This window comes from Bubalus kerabau, chromosome 8 (assembly GCF_029407905.1).
Source record: "Bubalus kerabau isolate K-KA32 ecotype Philippines breed swamp buffalo chromosome 8, PCC_UOA_SB_1v2, whole genome shotgun sequence".
Lineage (NCBI taxonomy): Eukaryota > Metazoa > Chordata > Mammalia > Artiodactyla > Bovidae > Bubalus > Bubalus kerabau.
The window spans coordinates 54,323,892-54,347,074 of NC_073631.1; the positions used below are offsets into that span (position 1 = coordinate 54,323,892).

At 43.7% G+C, this 23,183-nt stretch overlaps 1 protein-coding gene across 1 annotated transcript in view; it reads left to right on the plus strand.

Moving 5' to 3' along the window:
* WNT2 (Wnt family member 2) overlaps positions 1-16,289 on the plus strand; it is a 42,898-nt gene extending 26,609 nt beyond the window's left edge. The window contains exon 5 of the mRNA XM_055590297.1: positions 15,625-16,289. Within this exon, the coding sequence (XP_055446272.1) occupies positions 15,625-15,854 (230 nt within the window). The 3' untranslated portion in view covers positions 15,855-16,289. The remainder of the gene's footprint in view (positions 1-15,624) is intronic.
* Positions 16,290-23,183: the final 6,894 nt, after the last annotated feature.

Below are 23,183 nucleotides of genomic sequence, written 5' to 3' on the forward strand. Positions count from 1 at the left end.
ATTGAATCCCTGCTGCCTCTTCAGGATACTAAGTGATTCTTGCATACTTTGCTTTTTATACTCCCATATATTAGAACATGATTCTGTTTCTTGACCCTAAAATAGCAAACACATTTGCAGTACCCAACACATATTAGGGCTTGATCCATATTCTCTCATTGAGTAAGGCAGGATGTTATTATCCCACTTCATGGGAGGGGAAACTGAGGCTCAGACAGGTTATGGATTTTTCCCAAGGACTCTCATGGGTAAGAGGCAGAGCAGGGACTTCAACCCAAGTCCTTCCATCCTTGTAACTATTTCACTCTGCCTCCAAATGCACCAGCAACAAGGTCTACTGCTGCGGGTCCAGACTTTCTGAGGGAGGTTATATAATTTACTCATTCTCTTAATATATTTCCCTTCTATTTTAGGCTTATTTTAGCTTCTCTGACTTAAAAAGATTTGAATTTGGTTCTGGGTTGGTATTGATTTACCAGGAGCCACCTTGTTATTTTTTTAAGTAGCCAGTTCCATTGTTTTAGATCAGATTTCCACTAAGATTCCTAGATTATTCATAAATTGAACTATACTTAAGGCCTTTTCATTTTAGCTAAGCCTAGAAAAATGCCAAAGTCATCTATGAAAACTTGTAATATTTCTTTTTAGTTCTGTTGACCGTCAGATGACTGTTTTAGTGAAAATATGATTTAGGGTGTTTGATATCATGTGGAGAAATTTTGGATTGCTGACAGTATTTTTTCATTGTTCATATCTGGACAAATACACTTACAAATAACACATATATGAGATGCAGATTTTCCCTGAGACAGCCTCCTTTAGCCCAAACGGCTGCTGAGGGCCTTGCCCTGGTCTGTGTAGAGATGAGACTTTCTCCAGGCTACTTTCTTCTAGAGACTTCTGTGGTATGTACTCTGAAAAGTCGGTCAAAGTGTGTAGTTCTGAATCTTCCTGGAGTGGCTCCCAACTTTTGATTGTGCAGGCAGTGAGCTATGACAGAGTCTGAGAACTGTGAGAAGGGGAGATTCCTGAACCTAACTCAGTGGCATTCCTTCTCTGGGCTCTCTGCCTTCATTTGGGTCAGCGCTAACATTCTCTGCTGCACATTTTAAGAAGCGCTCTCAGTTAACGGGGCAGGACATCACTGAGAGAGTCTCTCCACATGATTGCACGACATCAGACCTGCTTTATGGTAAATGGAACATGTTCGAAATGAGTTGATGTTGTTCAGTTGCTAAGTCATGTCTGACTCTGAGACACCATGGACTGCACAAACCAGCTTCCCTGTCCTTAGAAATGGGTTACCATCAGAGTATCCAGGCTCCAAAGTAAGTCAGAAGTTTTCAGTAAAATTTAAATCAAATATATTTGTGTGTGTGTGTATATATATATATGCATTTGTGTGTGTGTATGTGTGTGTGTATATATATATATATATATATATATATTTTCACTTTCTCTCTTAAAATTGACACTAACTTTTCCCTTGATTTCATCACAAACTACCCACTCTGCTGTATTGTGGTCATTTTATCTTGCTTTTTTTAAAAAAAATATCATGTACATTTAATATTCAACTGATTGGGCAACTTCCCTTCGTCAGCACTTAGAAAAGCAATGGTGGTGAGAAGACGAAATATTGTCAAGTCATAGGTATTTGGAATTGGCAGACTTTACTCTTGCTAGTTAGCGGCTTCTTCCTGTTCAAATCCACTCATAATCTGACTGATGTGAGCTGGCTTGTTTTGTCATTTCAATTTGTGAAGTGGATAAAGTCTGTAGGTCTAGTCCACTATTTTCCAAAGTGAGGACTTCTTCAGAGACCTGTTGGATCAGAATCTCAGGGTTTTTTTTTCATGAGATTCTGTATGCTTTTCACACTCAAGCACATCAAAGTCTGAAAAATCCATAGGGTTTCCCTGGTAGCTAAGATGGCAAAGAATCTGCCTGCAATGAGGGAGACCCAGGTTTGATCCCTGAGTCGGGAAGATCCCTTGGAGAAGGGTATGGTTACCCATTCTAGTATTCTGGCCTGGATTGCATGGACAGAGAAGCCTGGCTAGCTACAGTCCATAAAGTTGCAAAGAATTGGACACAACCGAGCAACTAACACTGTCACTTCACTCTTCAGGGAATCCACAATTCCCTGATTTTCTATAAGTATCAGGTACAAAGAAATCTTACTGAGAGATTTTTTGTTGTTGTTAAATATCTGATCTCTTACAAAGGAAAAAGAAGTTTTTCTATTTGAAAAGCTCTAAATAAATGTCACTCAAAAATATCCCTGCCCTGACTTACACAGTATAAGAGGGTGTTCTTTCACATTAAGGCATTTTTTGGGACCCTCTTTTACTGGGAAGAGCACTCTGAAATGATCTCATCCATCAAAGCTTCCCTTGGAATTAGCTTGACGGAGATCATCAAGTCAGCCCTTTAGTGAAGGCCTAAAACAATGATATCAGGACTAGTGGATTTTGGTGAGAATTACAGAAGGGTGAGTCAAGACCCTAGGGTATTCTGTCTGAAGACAGACCCAAACCTCAGGTTGGAAAGGTAATGGGAACTTTGGGTGAACTCCTACTAAGAATCAGGCCTTGGACTGTAAGCCTTGTGTGCATTTTCTCTAAATCTTCACAGCAGTTACCTCTATTTATAGAGAAGGAAACTGAGCTTCTGAAAAGTTAACTTGTCCAAGGTTTTGTGGCCTGTAAGTGGTAAACAAAACAAAATAAATAAAATCAAAACAAAATTCTATACTTTTCTTACCTTACTTCCTGAAACTTAAGAGTAGCGACTGGGGGGCTGTGTAATAAAAAAGGCAACATGAGGACACAGAACATAAAGAATGAGGTGCCCGCAAAGCAGGGAGCTGGGAGGTGGGGAAACTTCAACCGCATTCAGCTTAGACTGCCTAGAAGCCCCATTCAATTACAAGCCCTTTCAGATTTGGAGGGTGTTAATGTCTTCAATTGCTCCTAAGAAATGATAAGCTCGAAAACCTGTAAAGGAGGATTTTCTTATGGCAACAATAATGACAAAAGACATTTTTTACCCCCCAGTCTTCCATTGAAGAAGCTGAGTGCTCTGATGTTCAACTATAAATACTTCCTAGAGATTCGGAGAGTAGGTACAGCTGTGTGATGCTGTGCATGTGACATTTTGCAGACCGAACTGGAGGCCAGATCTAGGAACTGGGCTTTAGGGGATGGGTGGTTGTGTGGTTATCTCCTCTGGTTATTGCCCCTGGCATCTGTAAATCAAAGAAGCCCTTAAGTTAGAGATAGGTGCATCTCTGGCTAAGGAATGCCGCTGTCTCTCCAAAGAAGGCCTGCACCTAATCACAGACCACTTGCACTGGTTATTCTGTAAAAACCCTGACCTGGGCCAGAGGTCACCACGAGGTCTCCCCTCCCACTGTAGAAAACAAGCAATCCTCCTGTCAAGTTCAGAAAGCAAGTGGAGTTCACCAGTTGTTTAACTTGTTACTGAAAGCCTGAGACAGGTTTCCCTTGCTGTCTAGAAGTAGAACCTTCCTATAAAAACTTTCATAAGCCAAAATGGCCAAAAGCGAAGAAGTGATTACCTTAGAACACATCTTGCTAACAGATGCACAGAGCCCATGGAGATAAAGCATGGACACTTACAAACTCAGTTCCGGGTGATGGCGCCTTGATACAGAGATGCTGAGTGCAGGTCCCGGGGAAGGAGCTGAGCAAGGCCGCTCTTGCTCTGGGTGGGTGCTGCCTCTGTACCGGCTTGCTCCAAAAACAAGGGCTCGGTGCTACTTTCACTTTTCGCCTTTTTTGGTAAAGCAAAAATTCTCTTGGGATTTCTTCTGGTTAGCAAAAACCAGTACTGATGTAGGACTTTCTGCAAAGTGAAATGCATAAAGTGAACTTCCTCAGAAATCAGAGGAGAGCTTTACCTGCCTGACAGCTGCAGGCTGTGAACGATGTGAGTTCTCGGGTATCGTGGTTCTTCCCACATAAATCATATTAGCAAACAGCTCAATACCTATGGGAACACAACCTCAACCAAGGCTTACACAGTCTGGTGTTCTAGACCTACACCGTGGTGTGACTAGCTTGCAGAACCTCTGAACTCTGTGGTTATGACCTGATAAAAATAAAAAAACAAGAGAACACCATGTCAGCCAATAGCAGTGGGTGGACCTTATTTTGATCCGAAATGTACAATTCCCACCAGGATATCTGAGGTTCCTCATCTCTTCATGGAACAAATATTCATTAAGCCCCTTCTATATGCCAGAAACTACGATAAGCCCCAGGAATGCAAAAATGAGGTAGTCAGAATTGGTCTTTGCCCTCATGGCTTCATAGGCCTCCCAGTCCTTGTGGATGACCCAGGTGGGTGGCAGGCAGGGGACAAAGGCTAGGTGCTAGGAAACCCTACCTGGGCCAAAATGTGATTTTCTTAGGTTTCAGTTCTCACTCCACTGCTCTATTATGAGGTTTTACCTTACATTTGTCACTTTGAAAATTAAAGAATAAGTGTTTTATCCCTTTCTATGTTAAGCTTTATTGTAGAAATTCCATGATATCTAAAAAAGTGCTAAGACAGCTAGAATAAGTGAGAATGATACGAAAATATATTGGTGAGGTTTTTAAGTCACCATTTTCACAGTAATTATTGATTGATTATCTTATATAATTTATATCAATATTATTTGGTGGACCCTCAAATTCCTGGTGGCATATAATGCAGATAGCATATCCCTCCTTCTTATAACACTATTTCCTTGACCTCTGTAACACCACAGTCTCCTGATTTTCCTCCTGACCTGAAATTGGTCTTTCTCAATTTCAGTTGTTAGTGTCTCCTTGTCTACTTCTAAACCTTGAAGATCTTCAGGGCCCGATCTAGTCTCTTCTCACTGGTTCCTCTACATTTTCTCTCTGGGTGGCCTCCTCCACTGATACGGTTCTAACTGCTATCTCAGGCCTCATCTGTGTCCTCTCCTCTCTCTTCGTTCTGTATTCAACCCCCTGCTTAACAGCTCCAGCATGCTCATGTTTTTATCAACCTACTTCTGTTAGAAATTGAGCTCTAGATTTGTCCCATTCCCCAAACATGTTTTCCCCAGGTTTCCCCTTCTCAGAAAATGGCATGACTGCCCACTCCATCGGTCAAGCCATAAACCCACACATCCTTTGTTACACTGCTTTCTCACTTCCACATCTGGTCCATCACCATGTCCTCTTAAAATGTTCAAAGGATCTATCACAGAAAGCCTTCTTTTTTCATTCCTAGAATGTGCCAGAAGTTTTTATTTGTTTAAATATTTGTTCACTACCTGTCTGTCCCACTGGATTCTGACTCCATGATGGCAGGAACTATTAATATATCTGTCTATTCACCACTGAATCCCTGGCACCTAGTACATACACATGTGTTGAACTAAACTGAATGGCAAGTTATAAACAACATAAAATATGTTCATCATATTAGCTGGATACTTATGTTGGTGCAGTGTCTAGCTTAAAGATAATTTGGTTTCTTTTTTCAGCATGTCTTCATTCATCACTGATTATTTTATAACACACAGCCTATGAAAATTCCCATTTAAGCATAAGTGTTAAATGGAATTTTCCCTCATATTCAAGTGCATTAGTGGGGCATTTACAGAGCCTAAGATGCTTCTGGCTACCCATTTCCTTGGATGACATAAAAGGTCTTAAATAAAGGCAGCAGCAGACTCTATATGTTACTTTTAGCTGCCATCAAATACTCAGTTCTTTTACTCTTTTGGGGGCCTTTTCCATTTACTATTATCAGTGGGATTACACGCTAGTTCATCAGATTTCATTGTTAACATACCAAAATACCTTTTACAGCCAATGCTATTTTATAGTATAGACATGATCTGTAAATCTGCATTTCCTTTTAGAATACAACCTTGCTAGAATTACTATATGTTTTAGGATACACTAAAAAGTACCCTGATTTGACAGTGACAATTAGATTGAATTTGTGAAGTTTTTTTAAAAAGATTTTTTTTATTTCAAAAAAAAAGAATATTTAATTTTCTTATTTCTAAGTCTTTGACATAACTACTAACAAGAAAGAATTTATCAAATAGATATTCTTTACTTTTTTGGAAATAGAAAAAAATATTTCTAATTACTATATTAATGTGTTATAAATAAAAGAATGTTAAAGTACTTTAAAATAATGTATCTGCATACTTCTTTTAAGCTTTCCCCATGAAACTTATTTTGTGCTGCTGTGGTAAATCTCTTCTTAAAATTTGCAAATTTCATATGCCTATGAATTTGCAAATTTCATATAATAAAGAGCCCTGCATTATAGATTAGGAGATGGATGCTGCCTATGATTATTTCTACTGATTACTAATTGGGTAGTCTTGGACAAATTCACTTCTCTGGTCTTTTAAGATATGTATCTCACTTAGAAATTCCTAAGGTTCCTATGACTCAATCTACGAATGAATAGTTTATTAATTAATCTTACTCTAAGTTTGCAATAGCAGAACCTGAATCTGATGCCACAGACTTTCCTGTCATTTTTAACTTCTGTCATTTAAAAATGTGCCACATTTTTTGTATATGTTCTCTTTATATATCAAGTGAGATATTTCAAATAAAAACCAGGCTCTCAGCTCCTCTGTCCTCACCACAGTGCCCCTGGGTGAGCCCTTCCTGGAGAAGTATGCCCCTGTTTGGCAAGGGAAGGTTGATATTAATTTGTAAGAAATTGATTTTAGTACTTAATAAATCAGGAAGTATGTGTTTACCACCTGAGTAATATGAGACCTACTGCTGTCCCTAGGGAACAAGATGTATGAGAAATCACCAAACATTTCAAAACAGTATATGAGCCCTACAGCCTGATGTGCTAACATTACAGGACTTGGGAAGATGGTCCAGGTGGGCTTGGAGCGGACAGAGAGTGCTCGATGAAAGGTGCTAAGTAGGCCCTGAGTCTTGAGGGGGGAAGACTTTCAGTCTAAAGGAGTGAGGGGAAAGTCCCGCGCGGCAGGTGAGGGTAACTCTATAACAGTCTACATGGCTGTGACATCAGAAAGTCACTTCAGTAGGACAGTGAGGAGTCAGCTTGATGAGGGTGCGGGTGGACGGTGTTGGGAAATAAACTTGACTTAGGCTAGTTAGTGCCAGATAAAGAAAACCTTGAAGAGTCTGACTCAACAACTTTAATTCCAGGATAGGATTTGCTAATTTAATGGGACGCTCTTTCCTGTGCCAGTCAAACCTTTCCTAGTGATTATGAGAATGCTGAATAAAATGCCTTGAGATAAGTCGAGAGACATTGTCCTGGCTGTAGCTTTACGATCCTTGATGCAAGGAAGGGGGAAGCCTTCCAAGCAGATGAATGTGCGGCCTCTAACATGTGCTCTTTAACATTCTTTTCTTCCCTCGATAAATCTGTGTTGTGAATGACAACATGTAAGTCAGCCAGGGGAGAAACAGCCTATTGGATGACGGGCTTAAGTGAATCTTGCTTTATGCCCTAATGGTCAACATATGGGCTTCTGTCAGCCGGGAGGGCAGGAATTTCCAGAGATACAGACCCATCCAGAGAGAGAGATAGAGAGAGCGCCCTTCCTCCAGGTCCCTGAGGTGTGGGTCTGGGAACTATTAGCACAAGCCCCCCATCCTCCTCTGCTGTCAGGAAGATGCATGTCAGTGGAGACAGAAGTGTTTCTGCGCTGGGAACCCTGACTCCATTATTAATTTTATAGCTCTGGGGATGGCATGCTTGATTCTGTAATGTTCCCTCAGCCTTGCTCCACCGAAGGTGTGTTATGTGGTCCCAAACTTACGCAATTTAGAAGCTCCAATTCTTTATCCTTTTCCCTCACAGGTTTGTGAGCTCTTGTGTGGGTCAGGATGAGGACAACACCTGTGGGAGGAGAGAGGTGGATCTGGCTGGAACCTGCACCCTCCCATGGTTGCAGACAGCCTGGATCTCCCGGGCACTGACTCCGGGCAGATGGTCTGACTACAGCGTAGTGTGAAGACGATGGGTCTGCTGGGCCTGTGTCTGCACCACTCTGGGCACTGGGATCTGTACCCAGCAGGCCACACATCTGGGCATATTTCACAAACCTAAAGCAAAGGGAAGTCAGGGAAAAGAGTTTCCAACTTGGCACTTCTGGTCAGTGAACTGAGTAAATCAAAGTGTAGTAAGAAATAACACTATAAAGCAATGTAAATAATATTTTAAATAAGCATATCAAATCTGAAGCATCTAAATATATGTTTATCCTTTTAGCATATCAATTTGGGAGGCTGATATTAGGGCCATTACTCAAAAATATTTTTAAAATTTCTCCTTTGAAGGATTTTTAGAGCCAGCCACACAGGCTGTTGTAGACTTTGTATGATGCAAATGTGTGACCAATTTGGCATTTGGAAATGGCACAGAGAATCTCAGAATGAAGTCTGGGAAGAGTTAGGTAAGTGATCAAGTGATGCCATTTCATTTTAGTGAGATGCAAGAGGATAAGCACACATAGCTGTCTCGTGCTCAGCCACTTCAGTCCTGTCTGATTCTTGGAGTGCAGCCCACCAGGCTCCTTTGTCTGTGGGACTCTCCAGGCAGGAATACTGGAGTGGGTTGTCATGCCCTCCTCCAGGGGATCTTCTGGACCCAGAGATCGAACCCGTGTCTCCTGCGTCTCCTGTATCGTATGTGGATTCTTTACTATTGACCCACCAGGGAAGCCCAGTTGATGATACAGGCTTTTCTAAACCAGAGAATTCAGCGTAGAGACGCTCCTCCCAGAGTCTCAGTCACATTAGTGACGTACATTAGAACCCCCTTGAGGGCACACATGTTTTAGAGATGTATACCCTGCTATTACAAAGTAATCAGTCTGTCTAGTTCCTCAAAAAGGTGACAGGAATTCAACAGGAATATTATAAAGGAAGAATGCAGCATAAGCTATAAGTACCATGCTAACCAGCCTTCTTTACTTTCTTACATAACTATATGTCTTAATTGTCAATGACATATCATGTGCTGGAGAAAAAGTTCCCCTCCAAAAGAGCTACATGTCAGGACCTTTGCAAGTTCATCAGTTGATAAAATAATGAAGGGAGAGAGCAGGAAATAGGTAGAAGCACTGATCACATACTGTTACACATGAGCCAGCTTTCTGGGGCCTATTTCCTATTTTCTGGTGGGACACGAGGCCCAATCACAAGGTCCAGACCTCCATCTCTGGGCTCGGATATGCCTTCTCCAAATTCTGACCCCACCACCTGCTTGCCATGTGATCACTTAACCTCCCTGACCTTCTCTTTCCTCATTTCCAAAACAGTGATGATAATAGTACCTACTTTGTAAGTGCTTATGAGTATTAAATGAGATAATGCAGGCAAAGGCTTATCACAGGGCCTGGCCTGTAAAAGTTAAATATTGGCCCCAGTTATGAACAAAAAGAAGAGAAAGAGGATAAGAAAAAATGTAAAGGGGGAAAAAAAAGAAAGAAGAAGAAGGGTAAAAGAGAGGAGAAAAGAAAGGATGGATGAACTTCAGCTCTGTCTGGCTTTGAAAATTTAAAAACCGGCCCTTTTGGGCTTAAATCTGGTAGTGTAGCTGGTTTTATTTGTGGCCCAGGCAGGGGTCATCAGATCATGTAATGAGTGACTCATTATTTAATAAGTTGGTATATAATTTAGAATAAAAGGTCTAAAATATATGTCCCAAATATTTAGAACTAAACAAGGAGTCAGATCATATAACTCAGTGACTCCTTTTCATACACATGAGCTCACTCTCCCACACACACATGCACAAATGCATAGTCTTGATTCTTTTTAAGGATGAGGGTGATGGTGATGTGTTCTGTCTTGAAAGAGTAATGGGAGGTCCCGAAGACAATAGAGGACTACTGCTGTCAATCATACTAAGCCCTTATTCTAATTTTGATACAGGAAAACAATACCAACAATTTTAAATAGCTTCTGCACTCTGGCAAACCCTCTCTTCAGGGTTTTGATGAAATAGCTCTGTTATTCAGTCACTAAGTCTTGTCTGACTTTGCAACCCCATGGACTGTAGCACTCCAGGTTTCCCTGTCCTTCACTATTTCCTGAAGTTTGCTCAAACTTATGTCCATTGAGTCAGTGATATCCTCCAATCATATCTTCTGCCCAAACTATAGCAAGTACCAGAACTTCCCTTCCTCCCTACAGCCTGTCTTCAGATCTAACGAGATCCAAAGCCCAAAGCAGAGCTGGTGGGCAGTCTGCTGCTGGGCAGCCCCGCCTTCCTCTCAGCCGGCCCGTCCTGGTGCTGCTCATCCCCCAGAAGGTCTGTGGCTGCTCCGGGCTGCAACCTCACAGCACTCTCACATCAGCGACTCTCAACCTTCTGTTCAGAGTCTCAGTGTTTTCCAGCATTCTGTAGCTGAACACTGAACTGCTGAGACAACTCAGTGCCAGAGTCTCCATCTCTTTTTCTGAAACCACTTCTGAGTTAAGCTCTTGCCAGCGGCCATCGCTCTGTCTGCTCCTCTCAGAGTTTGGACGATGTGGCGACTCCTTCACTGAGTAGCCGTCTGTCCAGATGGAGTCTAGTCCAGTTGCTGCATTTGGGGAACAAAACCCACCAGGGCCATTACTCAAGGCTGAGCTAGACCACCAGCGTAGACCTCCTTATGCTCGCAAGCCACCAGGGGACGACCCGCGTGTGATGTCAGTAAAAGGCCCACAGCCTGATTCAGGAAGGAGACATTTTGTCTCTCTGTCCTGGCCTCTGTGCCCCACAACCCCCAAGTGGGTAAAGAATTCGAACTGCATTTTAATGGATTTATATTCTGATAACAGCATATCAGCAGAAGTGAGGAATGTTTATCAGTGTGCAGGGCTTATGAACAAAACACAAAAAAGCTAAAAATTCTGAGTCTCCTGTGGACGGCAGGTGAGAACACTTTTCACACCTGCTAGGGGTCTCGTTCACACCCCAGGCTTCAGTTGCCGTTCAGCAAAAGATGTCCTAATCCGTGTCTCCATCCTGACCTCTCTCCTGAGTCCCAAAGAGGATTTTCAGTGACCATTCCTACCTGGATAGCCCACATTCACAGCCAACTCGACATGCTGCAAACTAAGCCCGTTATCTCTCCTCAAAGCCTGCCCATCCCAGGTGTTCCCCACCCCCGAGAAACCCTCTCACCTGTTGGTCCAGTCAGCCCGCACATCCTGAGATGCTCCTCCTCAGCATCTCTCGAGTCTGTTAGCCTCTCGCATTCGCACACCATTGTCTCCGTCCAAGCCACATCGTGTCCTGCCCAGAGTTTCATTGGTTTCTAGCTTGTCTGCTGGCCTTCACCCTGGCCCCCTGCAATCCAGTCACCCCTGGTGATTCTTCTGAAATGCAAATCAGATCACATCACCCTTTTAGGGAGCACCCCACTGCCCTTGGCTAACATGCAAACCCCTGAGCGTGAGACACAAGGTTTTTCCCAGGCAGCTTCTGCCCACCTGACCGGCTCATCTCTGGCTACTGCCGTTTGAGCACTACCTTCTCACCGAAGTGAACACTTTTCTGCTCCTCACACATTTCCACGTCTTTGCACATGTGGCCTCAGCTGCTGCTTCCTCTGCCTCCTCTTCCTCTTCCCCTTCTCTCTTCTCATACCGCAAAGTGCATGTATCCCACGTGAACAGCTCAGTGAATTCTCAAAGAAGCACCTCTGGGTATTAATAATATGTGTCCAGATCAGGAACTTGAGGAGAACAGTATTCTGGAAGTCTCCTTTGCGCCTCTTTTCACTACAACCCACCAAAAGACATCACTACCCTGACTTCTAATAGCATAGTTTTCCCCATTTTTGTGCTTTATATAACGAACACCTACACACAGTCCATCAGATACATGCTGCTATACAACAAACTACCAATCAACTTACCGGCCTGAAATCACCTTGAAGTCCCATCTTCAGCCTCATCACTTCTTTTTTTATTAGTATTTTCTCTTTCTGAATGTACTCTTTGGCTGCACTGGGTCTAGTTGTGCCGTGTGGGATCTCTAGTGTGGCACACAAGCTCTTGGCTGCAGCATGTGGGATCTAGTTCTCAGGCCCCCTGCACTGGGAGCACAGAGTCTTTGCCACTGGTCCACCAGGGAAGTCCAGGCACATCGCTCCTTTCACCTGTGCTCTTTCATTCACTTCATCATCAAGCTTCTCAGTCACCACCTGGCCTTTCCTCCTGTTCACGCTTCAGTCCACTGCATCCACGCATATTGTCCCACTGAGGCAGCTCTCATTAAAGGGCACTAGTTGCCTCCCTTATTGTTGAACTGAATGAACAGTTTTCAGTCTTTTCCTACTTGACACACTGTTACTCCCTACAACTCGTCCTTTAATCCAGTGAGTCACCAAGACCTAGTGATCCTTCCCCTTTAACACCTCATGCATTTGTCTTCTGCCTCCACTCATTATCTCTTGCCTGGACTAATCCAAAGGACTCAAGATACCACCCTGCCCCAAGCCACTCTTTCAGATTTATCATTTTGACATATTTTTCTCTGAATAAAAATCTGGACTGGTTCACCATCCACCGTGGAATAAAGTCCTAATTGTAGCAAAGCAGGAAGACTCTTTGACCTGTTGCTCCAACCTCCCTTTCCGTGTTTGTTGCCTAACATGCAACCTCTGCCTCGGTCACGTTGACTCTACACAGTCTCTTGTGTACTTGACCTCCAAGTTTCTACTGGGAGGTTCTCTCCTGCCAGAAAGGCCTGTCACCCCATTCTCCCTTCAATCTTCTATTCATCCTTCATGTCTTATATCTAATGCCACCTCCTCTACAAAACCATTAACAGCTCCTTTTCTGATCCTGTTCACTACTATTAATATTAATAAATATCATTATGATAATATGGTTCATGCACTCTCCCTAGAATATAAACTCCTCAAAGCAGGCAGGATCTTTGTTTTGTTCATTGACACAGCTCAAGCTCCCAGAACTAGGCCTAGCACATAGTAGGCACTTTTGTTAAACATTTGTTAAGTGAATGAATGAAGTGAAATGTTAGTCACTCAGCTGTGTCTTACTCTTTGTGACCCCCATCGACTGTAGCCTGCCAGGCTCCTCTGTCCATGGGATTCTCCAGGCAAGAATACTGGAGTGGGTAGGCATTCCCTTCTCCAGGGGATCTTCCCCATCCAGGGATTGAACCCAAGTCTCCTGCATTGCAGGGAATTTCTTTACCATCTGAGCCCAAGTGAATGAATGGTTAACATTTATTGAGCACTTATTATGCCAGGCGCCTCCAAGCATAATCTCATTCCATCCTCACCACAGCCCCTGAGGAAGGAACTGTTTTTATCCCAGTTTTGCATGGGAGGAAACTGAAGCTTAATGAGATTAAGTAATTTATCTTACTTAATTTACCCAAGGTCACACAGTCATACATGGTAAAGCTAGGATTTGAACCCTGATCTGTCCAAGCCCTAAGTAACCTCACTCTATTGTCTTGAGCTTTACAGTACTATTTTCACAAAACCCTACTGTTGGCTACAGAAAGTCTTCAGCAAATGGAGCAGTTATCTTGAAGTAGTGGAAATACCTCTTTACATATTTATCTCTTCCTTGTATTATGAGTTTCCTGCGAATCAGAACTGAACTAAAATCCTAATTATTTTATTTCCTCATCATCACCACCAAAACCCCAAGTAGCCACACAATGTCTTCCACATTTGCATTCACTAAGTATTTACTGAAGTAAATAAATGGGTGTGCTGTTAAGAGGCAGCATTTGGCAGTGAGTCCTTTCTGCACAGTAATTCTGAGTACTGTCCTGAGGGTCGCCCCAAATCTGGCTGCTGTCTCTTCTAACCCTTTGCTTCTTCAGCATGATGTAGGCTCCAAGCCATCCCTGGCTGACCCACCCTCCACCCTGACCCCAGCCCTTTGCCATCCTTCCTGTCCTTATGAAATTCCCCTGCCTGTCTTCCTGTGGTCAGTGGCCTGATCACGCAGAGCAAGTCCTGCCCCTCCTACTCTTCTTCTTGACCTCACGCCCTGCTTGAACCTGGCTGCTTCCCTGGTCATTCTTGACAGGCAGGGCAACATGACATTTATATAGATAATTGGAACACAGGGCGGAATGTGATAAACAGAGTCACGAGGCACCAGAGGAGTTATAAAGAGGGAGAAATTCCTAGTTAAATAATGGAGCAATGGAAAATGAAGTCACTGTCTTTTTCATCCTGATAAAAGTTTTTGTTTTGTTTTGTTTAGTTTTTCAGTAAGAGTTTAGCTTTTCTAGGTTTGTAGATTATATAGGATTGTCAATCACAAGTAATAGAAACTTGAGTGGTGTAAGCTAAAAGGGGAAATTTATTACAAGGATACAGGGTGTCTAGGAATCCAAAGGCTGGAATGCAGCCAGACCTCTGAGAGAAATGTCCAGAAAACAGTCCAGCATCTGGGCAGCATTCTCATTCCATGTCTTGTCCTCACTGTCTCTGGACATCTGTCTTGTCTTGTCTCTGTGACGTCTTCTCATCCACAGACCACATCATGGTACACAGCTGCCAACGGCTACCGAGTTTATACTTGGAGTTTGTACTGTCTCCATCAGAAGCACAAATCCTCAGGGAAATCTACCCGAGTGGCCCAGTTCAAGTCAGTGCCCACCCCTGGCCCAGTCACCTGCTGCTGACAGAGAAGAGTCACATTGTTCACTATTGCTGCCAGGCGCCCTGCTCTGAGCACAAAGGATCACTATAAGCTGAGCAGGCTCTACGAATGTCCGCTACACTTGTTTCTGCTGTCTGATAACACTCCTGTAAAAGAATTCTGAGTGCTTCCCCAGGAAGAGAACAATTCAGAGGCTTCCTATCTTTGAGATTCTTGGAGAAACAAATACATAAATATGAATTGCCATGTAGCAAGCATCATCCTAAATAACGAAGACAATGTCCACTAGTCATTTCTAACAGGCTTTTTATACCAGTTTTGTTTATCAAAGACCTAGAATCCTGTCTTCAACCAGGTATCTCACACACATCTCAATGGCCCACTAGACCAACACACAAAAGATAAACCAGGCTGAGCATGGCTCCCTCCTCAAGGCCTTATACAAATGGTGCCCACACATCCCCTTCAGCAAGCAGAGCTCTCTAATCTTTCCTAGAAGCCAGTGTAATCAGGTCCAGGGAGGCAGAATCTCCTCCCTTGCAAGAGGTCCATACCCTGACAGATTCCAAGAGAGCTAACTTTGGCCACTGCTTCCTTAGTGCAGTTTAAGGTCAGGAGAGGGAGGATCAGGACAGGTCCTTCTTTCATTCTGATCTGGCCTTGGCCATCCAGTGGCCCATCAGTCCAAGGCTGGGTAAGGGTAAGCAGAAAAGTCCATCCAACTTACAGTGGGAGTGCTGGAGTCAGGATGCCCAGGACAGCCCCAGAGCTTCATGTCCATCCTTCCTGGATGTGGCCCTTGCTGCCATTGCCCCCGAGGCTCACACACACTGTGTGGTCCAGCCCTGGGCTATGGTGAGGTGGCACTGGGGCCCGGTCCTGGAGGATGATCTCGGAACCCTTCCTTCAGAAGAATGCTGTATTCCACCCATGCTAATTCAGTAACATGCCCTGACCTGTCTTCCAGGCTCCCTGGGTACAGCGGGCCGTGTGTGCAACCTGACTTCCCGGGGCATGGACAGCTGCGAAGTCATGTGCTGTGGCAGAGGCTACGACACCTCCCACATTACCCGGAAGACGAAGTGTGAGTGTAAGTTCCACTGGTGCTGTGCCGTGCGCTGCCAGGACTGTGTGGAGGCCCTGGACGTGCACACGTGCAAGGCCCCGAAGAGCCCCGACTGGGCTGCTCCGACATGACCCCAGTGGAGGCTACCATCCATCTTCCCTCCCGCAAGGACTCCATTGGATCTGCAAGGATGCTGGGCCTTTGGGTTCTCTCTGGGAGATACTTCCTGAGGCACAGAAGCCCCTTCCCCCTCCCTGGGGGGCCAGGACAGGGGCCACACGCTGCACACTAAGTCTTCCCTATTTTCTCTGACTTCTGGCATCCTGGGACATGTCTCTTCCTGGTCACAACAGGTTGTTAGAGGAGCGGAGGGGCCAGGTCACTGTTTCCACCCCCCTCGACATTTCCTCTTTCTAGAGCAGATGACCAGAGAGAAAAAGTGTCTCAAATGAGCTTCCTCTGTGTTTTTCAACAAATGTTCACAGTTAAGAAATTCTATACTTCTCTCTGGAGGGTAAAGTAAAGAAAGCAGAATCAATCCCCACTGATTTAACTTTAATTCTTGAAAAGACCAAGCAAGGCTTTTGCCTGATGAAGTGATTTTCACAGCCTGCTACCTCTGGGGTAATCAATCGGTAATTGGCTGGAGAAAAATGGCTTTCAATAAACTTCAGGTTTCAAATGCATGTATTTCAAGGCATTTGTTGCCATATTAAAATCTGATGTGACAAGGTGGGTCTGTTGTCCATTGGTACAGTTTGGAATCTGTGCAATAGCAAAAGCCTCAGAAAGTGACTGCTTTGCATTACTGTCCACTCAATATAAAGAACCTTTTAGGGAATGAGATTTGAAGAGATTTAAAAAGGAGACTGATGATCTGGCAGTATTCTGTAAGTACTGGGTGAAGATGGAGGGAAGTAGCGTAGAGAGTGGAAGGTTAGAAAATGTGTCTGTACAACATGATAAGGGGGAAAGTGGGGAATAAAATTCCTACTTGGTGTGATGCCTGTGGCCCATGGAATTTTGTAACTGAAATGGCTTTGAAAATGAACACTTTTGAAATGACAAGACCAGGGAACCAAATTGCTGACAGAGAGGTCTCCAAAGCAAAGTCATGCCCAGACAGCCTCTACCATAAGCAGTTGCCTAAAAGTTGGCCACATACACAAGGGAGCATCAGCTAGTACTCATCTCCCTTCAAGCACACCGTTAAAGACCTGTCATGTTTAATTGTGTTATTTGATGCTTATACGACGACAAGATACCCTAACCTAAAGCAAATGACACGTAACTTTGCTTATGAAGTTGGTAACTCTAGTGTATTATATTGCAAACAAATTATAACTTGGAGACTATAGTTAAGGGACCCAGCTGTAATTATGGAAACATCAATAAGCAAATTGTGGCTGGCTTCTGCCCTAAACCAAAAATTGACATCCAGGGGAAATGGAGAGGCTGCCTGCCCTACTTAATGTATCAGATGAAAGAAAGGTGAAATACATGAAGGTACTCCTTCTGCCCTGTCCAGTTAGCTTCTAGATCTAAATGTGATCTCTTCACACAGCTACGCTAACTAACAGGATGATTCCCTTCAGGCATCTTGTGTCAAATCACTGATGCTGCTCATCCTTGGATATTTTGGCTTTCACGTTCTTGATCCTTGCTTTAGACAGGACATTTAGACCAAGGTTTATAGATATCAACCTTATGGAGTGTTTTGTCATAATGATATTTGCCCCTTCAGTTTCAGTTCAGTCGCTCAGTCGTGTCTGACTCTTTGCGACCCCATGAACCGCAGCACACCAGGCCTCCCTGTCCATCACCAACTCCCAGAGTTTACCCAAACTCATGTCCATTGAGTTGGTGATGCCATCCAACCATCTCATCCTGTGTCATCCCCTTCTCCTCCTGCCCTCAATCTTTCCCAGCATCAGGGTCTTTTCAAATGAGTCAGCTCTTCGCATCAGGTGGACAAAGTGTTGGAGTTTCAGCTTTAACATCAGTCCTTCCAATGAACACCCAGGACTGATCTCCTTTACTATGGACTGGTTGGATCTCCTGGCAGTCCAAGGGACTCTCAAGAGTCTTCTCCAACACCACAGTTCAAAAGCATCAATTCTTTGGCACTCAGCTGTCTTTATAGTCCAATTCTCACATCCATGCATGACTACTGGAAAAACCATAGCCTTGACTAGACAGACCTTTGTTGACAAAGTAATGTCTCTGCTTTTTAATATGCTGTCTAGTGGTCATAACTTTCCTTCCAAGGAGTAAGCTTCTTTTAATTTCATGGTTGCAATCACCCTTCTCAAAAATGACAGGATTCATCTCTTTGCCCTCACTGCCAAATCCTAAAGAAGAGTGAAGTTGCTCAGTCGTGTCTGACTCTTTGTGCCCCCATGGACTGTAGCCTACCATGCTCCTCTGTCCATGGGATTTTCCAGGCAAGAGTACTGGAGTGGGTTGCCATTTCCTTCTGCAGAGGATCTTCCCAACCCAGGGATTGAACCTGGGTCTCCTGCATTGTAGGCAGATGCCTTACCATCTAATTTTTCCAAAGTGGCTATTCCTTCTTTTTATTCTATGGATTTAGAGGGAAGGAGTGGAGTGTCATGGTGGCTGCTCTGGGTCCAATGTGGGCCTGGGGGTCTCGTGGGAGGCCAAGCAGTGGGACTCAGTCTTGGTTACACTGATGCTTGAACCATCAGCACCTCTCTTCCTGCTGGATAAATTGTGAAGTCATAAATCTATGGATATAGTTAGACATGGAAAGGATTTTGGAGGACATTTTAGTTCCCCTCAGCTTGTACCTGGAAAAACTGAGATCAAAAGACGTAAAGGGATCTACAGAAATACCAGTCATTACCCTGATGCTCCTACAAACAGAAACACACTCAAAGTCTTCAAGAAAGTTAGGCACTTTATCTCTTAAATGAAACTAGTTTGTCTCCGAATTAACCTGGTAGATTCTAAGCAATTTTAACATCTTGAGGGGATGTTCATTGTTTGTTTATCCATGGCATGTTTAGATCTGACTTTCTTTTTATGCTGAAATGTATCCTTCATGATAAGGAACAAGGGGATGAGGCATGTCCATGTGCCCTTGCTCATAAATTGCCTCTTGCTACATAAATTGTCCTAATTTGTAAGAGAGACTATGGCAACCTTCTTAAGCAGCAGTAGATTAAGCCACTGTGGAGGGCAAAATAAGAGAGTGAAATATTTTTACTGGCTTTTACTTATGAAAGAGAAAATCTCCATTCTTTGGGGGAAATTCTCCAAATTTTTTAAAAGGTGAAGTTAATTTCAAACTCATTTTTTCTAACACTTGGTAAAGGATCAATGTTTCATGACTCTAAAAGATACTAAACTCTTGATTATCCAGGCTTTTAAGGGACTATATGGCATGGATTACCCAAAATAAAACAATGAAAGACTCCATTCAGGTCAAATCCCCTTATGAATTTCCCCTCAATAAAAAAATTGTATTAGAAAGGGAAGTTTTCTAAGCCCAAGATCATGTCTTTTCATTTGCTTTGTGGTGCCAACTGATCTTTGTATTCTGTGAACACCATTTGTCAAGGTGCATTCTAGTTACAGCGTCCTGGACGGTCACTCTGAAAGCATTAACACCTTGCCTTAAGAGGCCAGTTAGGGACTTCCCTGTGGCCCAGGGGCTAAGACTCTGTGCTCCCAGTGCAGGGGCCCCAGGTTTGAACTCTGGTCAGGGACCTGGATCCTACATGTCATAACTGACGAGTTCACAGGCCACAACTAAAGATCCCGCGTGCCGAAACAAAGATCCCGCGTGCCAAAACAAATATCCCACATGCCACAACCTACAACCCAGAGTGGCTAAATAAATAAATATTAAAAAGAAAAGAGAAGGAGAGACAAATTTATCTCCTTAAATGGCTTAAACTCAAGCACGAGCACCCCTGGAGCCATGATCACACTTGGCTCTGGCTCTGTGCCCCTTGGGGATGGGGACCCTGACCTGTTACTGGACCACAACTGCTTCAGGATGGGCGGAGAGGTACAAGCACCCCGAGGTGTAGAACACTGCCCATCTGCTCTGCCTTACAATGGGTGTCACTAGATTGGACACAACATCCCAGAAGATCCACCAAAAATGGCAATTTAATCTGCACATGGCCTGATCATGGGAGGAGAAGTGAGAAGGAAAGAGCCAGGTAACTATTGCCAAGAGACCAGCTGAGTCTGGCAATGGTGGAGTGCGGCTTTTTCAGCTCTGGTGGGTAGCCCCCAGCCTCCGGCTGCTGCTACACCCGTCCCCTCCCAGCACTGACTTCTAGGCATCTGGAGGCCCTGAGCCTCAGGCCATTGCTCAGCTGTCCATACCTGGTGTCCAGCTCTGCTCCCAGCTGCCAATGTTAATTTCAAGAGATGTTTTCAATTGTCACAACCACTTGCCTTTTTATAGGAGTCATTACAAAGCTTGAAAATATCAGGTATCATATTTCTTTTTCAAAGAAGGTAGCTTTAAAGTCAGAAAAATCTAACTTCACATCGGCATTTCTCGGCCTTATTAACTTCTTAAAGAATCTTACATTGACTCTACAAGACCTACAGCAGGCCTCTCTCTCTCTGGGACAGCCAACGTGACTGTACATGTGCTTGGGTTTGATGGTATTTTCAGGCCAGGATATTGTTATTACTTCTCACTTATTAAAGGCTGGCCCAGGGCTGATGTCTTGCTCAGCTAAAGAACATTCATCTCCCCTCTTGCCCACTCTCAAAATAAAGGCTCAGAGAGGTATCCAATGGACCAGAACCGTTCTTTTGTCTATTTACTGTACTTCAACCTGAGTTTCCTTATCTTAAGAGCAAGAGTTGCACTGTCAACAAATAGACGTCCCAGTTCCAAAGCCGGTAAACTGCTCTTGTCAGGTCTGCACTGACCTTCTGCAAAGCGGTCCGCTGGTGTAAGCTGACAACTAAGGCGTGCTGATTCTAACCTCCTCCTTACCTAGGCAGAGAAAACTTTCACTCATCCATGAGAATGTTCTTTACATTTTTCTGGGGATCAGCAAGGTGACAGGTGGCTTGCAAAGCCCAACATGATCATTATTTTTCTAAATCATCGTTGTTCAAGATCTAGTTTTTTTTTCCCCTGATATTCACATAGATTCTTGTTTAGCCAAACCTCCCACGTCCAAAAGCTAATAAAAGTGTCAGGCAGACTGTTACAAAGAACTATTGTTATTTACAAGTCTACATTTTCTGTGAAATCAAAACATTAAAGCGAATTTTCGGTGTTGACTTTGTTATTCTAAACTCATGATAGTCTTGCCAAACCCTCTGGTGAAAAGAAGTTATGGAAATTATTCCCTTGTCTTTTCTTGGGATCACACTTAACACCTTGATTAACAGGTGTCTTTCAATCTGTAAAGATTTTCAGGGAAGGCATACCTTACTATGATAACTAGCTTGTGAGTTCACAGGTAAGATATATTCTAGATTAAGAAAGTATTGCAGATGTTCACCTGTGTTCTCCTGGGGGTGTCATCTAAGTGCTCACCGCCTCTCAGTACCAGCATGCTGTGGTAGCACAGCGGCTAGACCCCGCCCCATCAACTTCTCTCTGTTATTGTTGTCTGTATCAGTGCTTGCTCTTGGCTAACATGTTGTTGTTTTTTTCCCTCAGCTTAATTAAAAACATATAAGATCTCTAACGACTTCACTGAAATCTGTGCATCTGGATTGTGTGTGCCACTTAACATACAAGCAGCAAAAGCTCAGAAAATGGAAATAAACTCTCCCAGAGCAAGGGAAATCTTCCCCTCCCCGCATTTTCTCTTCCCTGATGAACTATGTTTTGGGGTGACCTAAGCAAGGTACTGAGAGTACTTCAAGCACTCCAAGGTGATCAGCCCCTTAGTTGGGCTTCGCCTGGTCCCTCTAGAGTTCCATCATTCCTTCTAGAAACTCTCACACTTGAATGATCCGAAGAAGAGGTAGCAACACAAAACATGTGTCTGTGTGTGTTTTTCAAAGGGCATTTCCCCCAAATATTTTTTGCCCAGACACTGTCAACGAAATTCCCCTTTTATCTAAGCCTTTGTACAAGAGGACTGTCCTGTACATTGTAGGATCTTTAGAAGCAACCCCGGTTTCTAATCTCTGGATGCAAGGAGCAACTCCCCTGCTCCCACCTGCGACAACTGGCAGGGTCTCTAAACATTGTCGGATGCCCTCGGGGGTGGGGGGAGTGGGAGGTGACAGTGAAACGGTTTCCAGTTGAGAACTGAGGGTCTAGCATTTTAAGGCATCTTATTAAAATGAAGTCACACATATTCCTGCCATTGTCAGGTAGAACATCTCCTTGGGAGTCTTATCTTAATGGGATTAATGCTCAGTATTAATACAACAGACCAGCTGGGAAGGGAGATTTGGGACAGGGTATAGTCACAGAACTTCCCAACACAGAGACAGGATGAGCCAGGCTGGGACTTGCGGGTCACTTAGACCTATGCTGTTGTGTCCTGGGAGGGTGGGAAAGCACGGGGCTCCTGGGTTTCTGCCGACAGGAATCAAAGGCAGGATAAAAGGTCAGCAAGGGGAAACAATAATGTGGTTTTAGAAGCTGGAAGCAGAATTTTTCTTAGGCATTCCTCAGTTTCACAACACAGGAATAAAAAGCCCCAACATATGACCCGGAAGGTGGAGGAGTGAGAATGTTCTAGCTCATCCTAACATAGCTGAGTAATTTTGAGCTTCTCAGGACAGAGAGGGGTAAAGTCCAATAGGGGGCATGGCAAGATGAAGGAAGTCTGAGTTTCAAGCCAAGAGATAGTGAAAAATTTCAGTGGAAGACCAGGGTGGGTGCCAGCTGCAGGTTGTTCGTTGTACACACACAAACACAAGAACCTATTATAAAACACACAGTTGTCCTTATTACAAGTACCCTAGCCTTGCGGGGTGACATTTTAGTGAAGTGAATGCATTCAGAAAGCTGTCCAACATTTGCCAACGAAGGTGGGAAAGGGCCAACATGTGCTGGATGTGAGGTGGGGCAGAGTGGAAGAAGAAAGACTCTGGTTATAGACAACATGAAGCATGATCCCAGCTGACTGGAGAACTTGGGTAGGATGACAATTGGCTAAAGGAAGGATATGGAAAGCCTGTTTTCTTTTACTTGACTATTTTTCTTGGGTCAAACTGGATTTACATATAAGCTACACAAAGAAGTAGAGAGCAGATGAGAACCACTTGGGTGAACAAAAGAACTCTTCGTCTGTTCCTCCATGCTATGATCCAGTTTTAGATAATACAGCATGGGTAAAATCTGATCAACATGATCAATCTACCATTTAGACTATTTTTGGACTCAACTTGATTTTGTAATTTCCGAGTACTGACTAACCCTGTGAAAGCCCCTGTAATTCAATCACAGGCTCTGGATTTCCCCAGGCAGTCCACACAATCCTATCTTAATA